Here is a 7,831-nt window from a genome sequence, read left to right as displayed (position 1 = left end):
TTAAAAAATATTAAAACCTATTTCGTGAAAGCCTTATCTCTTTTCCATTTCAGCTTATTATCACTTAGGACGGCCACGTAGTGACAACAACCACAACAGAATTTCGTAAAAATTACTCATACGACCCGTATACAGTACGTATGAGTGATACACTTTGAATCCAATGAATCCAATTTTTTAAATTTCTTCTGGTATGCCCTAAATGCAGGACCTTTCAATTTTCATACATATTTGGACCGCCCTAATTGACATATTTAGATACAGCCCCCAAAAATCGTACAATCTAAAAAAGTCAAAAGTCCTTTAGTCCTTACACAAATATATTTAAAAACTATACAAAATAACAACGCAGTGAAAGCCTTATGATTAACAACCGACAGCAATTTAATTGAATAGAGAAACAGATCTTCGACTCACTGATTAACTTCGCTCTACAAATGCGAAACGCACTGTAAGTGTGCTTATACGGATAGATTTTAAATTGAACACGCGTAGCAGTCACGGCAAATGGCGATCGCGAGTGAAGATAATTGGGCGTGCGTTCCATAAAACGTTGCTGGGCTTTTGTCGTCGCCTTTCAAACGTGGCCGTGAAAATAAAACCAAAAAAGGCATCGAAAAAAACCACCCAATGGCAGTGAAAAACCATACACTTGGAGTTTTTTGGTCTACGTCCTTTGTTAGGACTTGTTTGTATTTTGTATATAAGGTATCAACAGAATTGATTTAGGGTTCATCATTTGTTACTTGATAACTTTAACAATTAAAACTAGGAATTTCTCTTCGTTACACCTTCTTTCTCTCTCGCTCCGCCGCTTGCAAATGCCGGCTATGTACACAGAAATCACAAACACAAGTTAGTTAGTTTAAAAGGTAAAGGGAAACCTAACAAAGATACATGTGGAGACAAAAAAACATTGGACTAAGCGAAGGCGAAAGAACAGCAGTAGCCTATAGAAGGTATCTAACTGAATCTGAATTAGTTGGGCATGCCCACGCCCTGCTGGAAGCCCAGCGTCTCCTGTTGCTTTTTCACCTCGTCCTGCATCTCGAGGGCCAGCTTCTTGTACTTTTCGGCCTCCTTCTCGTTTTTCTCGATCCCATCGCCCCGGGCGTACATCTGACTGAGATTGGCGCACGCGTACATGTTGCGGAGCTCGCACGCCTTGTGGGCAAACTGGAACGCCTTCTTCATGTCTTTCAGCACAACGTAGTCGGAATCTTTCAGCGGCGTCTTTCCGGCGGGCGGTGCTGCAGGCCCACTTCCGGCGGACGCAGTCGCCGCGCTCTGGTCCGGCTTTTTTTGCACGCCCGAGATGTGCATGCCGGAGAGGTAGAAGCAGGCGGTGGCGTTGTTCATATCGCAGCTCTTGGTCAGGAACTCCAGGCCCTGTGGGATAATACAAAAATTAATATGTAATTCACCAAAATATTCGATACAATGGCGCAAACTAGTTCTCCTTCTGTTTCACAATTAACAAATAACTTTTGCGAAAATAAAAGAAGCCGTTTTTGGTTTGAAATAGGAACTAGAACAAGTTCTTAACCGTGTTGCACATACAAATTACAAACGTTGGACCTTTTGTAAGGACTTATATTAAAAACTTTTAGTCAGTACTTATCGCTCTTTAAAAAAAAAAAAATGTGATGAAACTAATAATTTTAATTTTTAATACAATATCAACTTGTTGCCAACTATTAAATGTACTATTTATGTTTTGCTTATAATATTTTAATTTATATATGCAGCTTAAATAAAGCTGTTGCTTGTTAACGTTAGTGGCTATTTGATCATGATTTCTTCATAGTTTACAATTGGTTAAAAACTTTTCGTTACATCACTTTACCAAAAATGGTAGTGAAGTGTAGTCGCTAATCAAATTGCCCAATCATTCATAATTATTTCTGTATTTTAGTACATAGGTTGCTCTTCATTTAAGTACCTTGTGATACACAACATTTTTTGTTTTATTATCAGACGCAAAAACAAACAACGCAGATGGTTCCGACCCGTGAACATGCCACGTATAATTGACCATGGGAAAAACAGGAATGTTCTAGATTTAAACCCCAAACTTTTAAGAAATTGAAGTCTTTTAAATTCAAACGGTATCGGTATCCTCGGAATGAGAACTTCCTCATCTTTGAATTTTCCTATCATTATCGTAGCGTAAATTACATTGTTCATCAATTTTCTAACCACCAAATGCGTACCGTTGCACAGTTTTGGTTGGTTTGTGTTTCGAAGCATGATTACTACGGAGCCAACCTTTAGGCGTAAATTGTGCGGTGGTAAGCCAGGCACGTCCAAAGAGTTTAAAAATTCAATTGGATAGTTGGTGGCTTCATCTTCATTTGTGACGCAGTCAATAGATTTGAATGAATGCATTGTTTCAATGATCTTATTTTTAATTATTTAGTTTAGGTCATCTACATCTTTATTCTTAGCCGCTAAAATTTCGCTCTCACTCAACCATTCATTATTTTTGTAGTTAGAAATAATTTCTGGAAATACATTGTTGATAAGTTCGTCTTTTGATGAGACAAAATTACAGAAATTATTTTGAAATGATATTAATCCGCTCGATTTATCGACAGGTACTTGACCGATAGTCAGCAATTGCTCCGAGAAATCTTCAGCAGATGTATCATTAAGCAATGTAACTCTCATGTTTGTTGTCAGTTGCAGTTTCTTCACATGGCGCCATAGATTTGACGATTTGAGGCAAGCGTTTATTTTGTCGGCAGCCGTAGATCTTGGAATTATTGGCAGTATTTGGCGGAAATCGCCAGAAAGTAAAATCATTCCTCCTCCAAAACATCTCGAGTCATTTAATCTTTTAATGTTCAGTTAAGTGCTTCTAATGGACGTTTATGCGCCATTGTGCATTCGTCCCAGATGATGATTTTCGATACCGCTAAAACTTTGGCCATTGCTGAGTGTTTTGCAATATTACACGTTGGTTCTTCAATAGTTTGAAGACTTAACGGTAATTTGAATGCTGAATGAGCCGTACGGCATCCTTCTAACAATGTGTCTACTATTCCAGAAGAAGCAACGGCAACCGCTATGTTAGATCTCGCCCGAACAGTTGCCAAAACTAATGACATGACGAATCTCTTTCCAGTTCCACCAGGGGCATCTAGGAAATATAAACCATCATTTTCATCATCGATTGCCTTCATTAAAGTATCATAAACTTCCTTTTGTTGGTAATTCAACAGGGGTACCTTCGTTTGAACTACTAAATCTAATTCCTGGTGATCATATTCACGTTCCAATTCTCGATTAAATGCGTCATTCCTTTCACGATATGGAGCTGGCATTCCTAACCTTATTAATAAATTACCGCACATGAGGTAACACATATCTTCGATCAAAACTAAAGCACGATTATTTATCTTATACGACTTATCTTATACGACTTTCTTTTATATATAAGATTGACAATAGTGTAGCTTTTAAAGTACTTATGAAAGGTGGCAACAGAAATTTGAGAACCTAAATTAATTGTTATTTAATCATGAATTGTTCATAGCTAACAATTGGCTACAAATTTTTCGTTACAGCAAATTAACAAAAAGATGACGGATGCATTTTAGTCGCTAATCGATTTTGTGCTATTTGGTTTCAGATATGGAAATTCGCCTGTATAACTACAATTTTGAGCACAGTTGTAGGTAGATTATAAAGTATTTACAATTTGCGTACCTTTAAATGTGTATACAACAGAATTCAAGATCTGTTAGTGATATCATTTAAATGGTAGCTTTAGAAGCTGGTACTTTGTGTTTGATTTATAAATAAGTTCTAAGGAGGCAGTTCATAGCTGATGTGACCCATTTATCAGTATAAAGGGTGAGCTGTACTTTTAGAACTTATTTAAAGCGTAGGGGTGTATTATCTACTGTTGGTAATGACATATTCAGGACTCGCGCCTAACTAAATTTTCCCTTCGAATTTTGTGACAGTGAAAGAAGAATGCTTCCCGTTTGGGCTATTATATCGATGGCAGTATGGGGATGCGATCACCATCCTGCAACCATTACCTTGGGCACATTCCTGTCGATCTCCTTGGGCATGGACCGGGAGACGAGCAGCAGGCCGGAGTGAAGGCAGGCGTCCGAGTCATTCAGATTGCAGCCCTTTTCGTAGTACTCGTAGGCCACCCGGGGATCGCCCTTGCTGCCGCTCTTGCCCTTGCCCAGGAAGCTGTAGTTGCCGTACTTGTAGCAGGACTTTGCGTAACCATAGTCGTCGCACGTCGACTTGTACACCTTGGAGGCCTTCTCGAAGTCCTTCTTGATGCCCTCCAGGTAGTCGCCCAGCAGGTGGCAGGCTGCAATGTAAAATCGATGTTAGTTCACCTTCTTCTCAGCCTGTATCCCACATTTTAAAACAACGCGACAACGCGATTGTTTTGTAATATTGCCGCCCCGCGAAACCTAGGTTATACATTCGATCTATGTATTGTTGTTTTTTTGTCGCTGCCTCGGCCGGCGTCGCTGTCGCCGTCGCCGCTGACTGCGCGCTCACCTTCCGGCTTCTTCTCGGAGTAGCACCCGAACCGGTACTCCACGCCCAGCTTGTCGATGTACTCCTTCACGTCCGACTCCTTCTTCAGGTCGTAGGCCATGGTCGCTGATTTTTAATAGATAACAACCGAAAATTATTCTGCTTGCTTTGGTTCGTCCTCTGCAGTGTGACCGTGGCGGAAACGATAAAAAATACTGCCCGGCCCCAAAATAAATACCAACATATACAATTTCAGTTTCAAGAAATAACGTTTACCATAATACCCAAGTCCCACAGAGCACTTCCCTGTGGTACCACCAATAACTGGAAATCGATTTATTGTACAAGAACTTTGTATTAATACTATACACAAAAACCATTAAATAGTTTTAAATATTAAAGTTTTCTCCTAGTTTAGTAATAATATTGTAGCAAATTGTATATTTTTAAGGCATACTGCTAGTATTTTCCTTACTAATTTTATTTATGTTTTATTGCAATACCTTTACCTAAGCCAATTTAATTTTTTTAATTTTCAAAAAAACTGTTTATCAACGTCTATAATTAGAAACGCTGGAGTGTGACCAGATCAGTGAGAGACCTACAACCTATCGCCTAAAATCGAATGTCATTCCAATAGTGCTGGACGACAGCCACACTGGCGGACGTGTAAAAGAATCCAAAATTTTGCATTTTTCTCTTGTTTTTTTTCCCGTGTCCCCGCTGAAAACCGATGTGCATCCGGGCAGGAGACCTAGGAATCGGGAACCCAAAATGAGCGCTCGCAGGACGAGGAGCGGTCCCACGCTGAATTTCAAGGCGGTGCTGCTGGGCGAAGGTGGGTGCCAAAATCCGGGGACTGATTAGCCCGAAAGGCCATAAACGTGCCCAATAATTGCAGGTTGTGTGGGCAAGACGTCGCTGGTGCTGCGCTACATGGAGGATCGCTTCAATGCCCAGCATCTGAGCACGCTGCAGGCCTCCTTTGTGACCCGCAAGGTGGCCCTGGAGGATGGGAGGCGGGCCCAGTTGAATATATGGGATACGGCCGGTCAGGAGCGATTCCATGCCCTGGGGCCCATCTACTATCGGGGATCCGATGGGGCCCTGCTCGTCTACGACATAACCGACCAGGACTCGTTCCAGAAAGTAAAGTCCTGGGTGCGGGAACTTCGGCAGATGCGCGGCACGGAGATTGCCCTGATAATCGTGGGCAACAAGACTGATTTGGAGGAACATCGGGCGGTGGCGTACGAGGAGGCCCTCCAATATGCCCGTACAGTGGGCGCTCAGTATGTGGAAACGTCGGCCAAGGAGAACGAGGGTGTGGCCGAGCTATTCGAGCTGCTGACCCATCTGATGCTGGAGCAGCTCAGCCAGCGGGAGCCGGATGCGAGTCCGCTGCGGCTTCAGAATCCGGATACGGATGCCCTCAGCAATTCCGAGGACTCGGAACTACCGGATCCCGGCGATCCTGCGGGCCAGCGATCCTGCTGCGGCATTTAGCCGTCCCCATTGTGATAGTAATCATAATTATTTACTAGTAGACCTGTAGCCGATGTTCATCTTATGTATATATTATATATTTACGTATAGCGCATGTGTTTCTGTTATCAAATAACCCTAAAACCAAATTAACCCCACGTATTTATGTTGATCCTAAATATTTGTTTTCCAAATTGCTCAGACATTTTGTAATGTTGTTTCTCGGCACCTAGTTTTATATACAAATTTAGCGATTGTCATTTCGAACATTCGATTTATTCCGCTCTTTACGTGCGCCAAGCAATAAATTATCTTATACTTGCACTTATCTTGTTTTCAATTCGGAGGGTCGACTGAATCAGCCTGTTTTGGCTCAAGAACTGATAACTCAGTGTTGCGGTGGGTGATTATCTGAACTCACTTTGTAATATGTGTATCGCCGGTGATGGCTGTTTTGCCAGCCTGTAATGCCAGATACTTTTTGATTGATAGTGGACATAAAAGTGTTTTTTATATAGTAATGTATTACCCTTGGGCAATTATCCACAGCTCCAGTCTATCAAATCGATGTAATCTATCCTCATCAAAATTAATATAAATTAAAAGGTAAGGGTTAATTATGAAAAGAAAAAATATATTTGTAATAATATTGTCTTTTGCTCATCGAACATTTTACAAGTGTCTAAATATTTAATTTAGGGAGCTTAATGTATATATTTTTAAATTTTTTATAACATATTCAAATATTTTTTAATATGTTGTACTCTATAAACGTTAATAGTTATAATAGCTTTGATATTTAATTCCCTAATTATTTATTTATATTGAATTTTTCTGTTTTCCGAAAACCAAATTCTTTCAATGTTTGGATTAATGGTTATTACTTGTTAAACTTTGGATTTCTATCCAGGACAAAATTAATAGCCCTTTTTAAGCAGGAGTTTGACGATATGCTAACACGAAATCCCATATTTGGTTGACCTTGTTTCTGATGTCAATTGACAGTCTAATTGAAAGCTAATCACACTCCGATGTGACGCCTAATGATGGTGCAACTTGGGTCCTTTAAGTGGGCCACCAGGCAGGTAAACACGTGAGCACGGGTCCTGCCAATCGCTGTAATTTGTGTTCATGACAAGGGCCCATTAATTTCGATTCCAGGACGTCATATCGCCCACGACCCAAGGGCCAGTGCATTACAATAATTGCCAGAGATTGCTCTGTTCCACTGCAATTACTTGGTGAAATCGGGAGGCCGGGGAACACCTGGCGGTGTTTCCACAGGTGGGAAGCCAAACACCCCGCCGTCAATTTGCGCATTTTCCACCTGCTGAGTCAGACCCTATTTGGTTTTCAGTTGTCGCCGGAGAATGAAGCAATTGGTGGATTTAGTGAGGACCTGCTTGGTCTACGGGTTCGTGGTAATCTTCAGCTTGGTCACCCGCTTCCTGAAGCGCTGTCTTGACCTCAGTCAATCGCTGGCCGTGTGAGGAGCAGGAGGAGGAGGAGGAGGAGGAGGAGCAGGTACCAGGAGGTGGGCCATAGTACCCGATATCACTAATCTGGCCCAATGTTTATGCAGCCAGGTAGGAGTGTGAGCTATGAGCTATGAGTGACTTTCCCAAACTTATCGCACCGGCAATCAATAATGGACGGTCTTATCGGCCTCGCACTTTTCGCCGGGGAAACTACGACTATTAGTACAGTGGAACCTGCCCATAGATGGCCGTATATATTGTGTACATGGTGTTTGGAAAACTTCTCCCCATTTTGTTGTGCATATTTCGTGGACTGGACCATATCAAACAAAATATCTCGTAATATTTACACG

General features: G+C 41.4%; 2 protein-coding genes across 2 annotated transcripts; one reads left to right on the top strand and one right to left on the bottom strand.

The window, feature by feature from the left end:
• Positions 1-359: 359 nt before the first annotated feature.
• Positions 360-4,707, bottom strand: LOC108048428 (cytochrome c oxidase assembly factor 7 homolog). Its single transcript, XM_017129048.2, has 3 exons — positions 4,537-4,707; positions 4,050-4,339; positions 360-1,389 (listed from the first exon to the last, which is right to left on the bottom strand). The coding sequence occupies exons 1-3, from the start codon at positions 4,634-4,636 to the stop codon at positions 979-981; spliced, it is 801 nt and encodes a 266-aa protein (XP_016984537.1). The 5' UTR covers positions 4,637-4,707; the 3' UTR covers positions 360-978.
• Positions 4,708-5,155: 448 nt separating this feature from the next.
• Positions 5,156-6,324, top strand: LOC108038401 (ras-related protein Rab-21). Its single transcript, XM_044461121.1, has 2 exons — positions 5,156-5,353; positions 5,417-6,324. Exons 1-2 carry the CDS (start codon positions 5,290-5,292, stop codon positions 6,019-6,021), a joined length of 669 nt encoding a protein of 222 aa, XP_044317056.1. The 5' UTR covers positions 5,156-5,289; the 3' UTR covers positions 6,022-6,324.
• Positions 6,325-7,831: the final 1,507 nt, after the last annotated feature.

Source organism: Drosophila rhopaloa, unplaced genomic scaffold, assembly GCF_018152115.1.
Source record: "Drosophila rhopaloa isolate 14029-0021.01 unplaced genomic scaffold, ASM1815211v1 contig_3, whole genome shotgun sequence".
NCBI classification, from domain to species: Eukaryota; Metazoa; Arthropoda; class Insecta; order Diptera; family Drosophilidae; genus Drosophila; species Drosophila rhopaloa.
Note: the sequence above shows the minus strand (reverse complement) of the source record. Positions and strands in the feature narration are given on the sequence as shown.

Excerpts from the sequence above, each read along its gene's own strand:
- LOC108048428 (XM_017129048.2), bottom strand. The coding sequence starts at position 4,636 with ATGGCCTACGACCTGAAGAAGGAGTCGGACGTGAAGGAGTACATCGAC. Across the intron at positions 4,340-4,536 it reads CTCCGAGAAGAAGCCGGAAG|CCTGCCACCTGCTGGGCGAC; the intron begins GTGAGCGCGCAG and ends TTTACATTGCAG. Across the intron at positions 1,390-4,049 it reads TCGACAGGAATGTGCCCAAG|GGCCTGGAGTTCCTGACCAA; the intron begins GTAATGGTTGCA and ends ATTATCCCACAG.
- LOC108038401 (XM_044461121.1), top strand. The coding sequence starts at position 5,290 with ATGAGCGCTCGCAGGACGAGGAGCGGTCCCACGCTGAATTTCAAGGCG. Across the intron at positions 5,354-5,416 it reads GGCGGTGCTGCTGGGCGAAG|GTTGTGTGGGCAAGACGTCG; the intron begins GTGGGTGCCAAA and ends CAATAATTGCAG.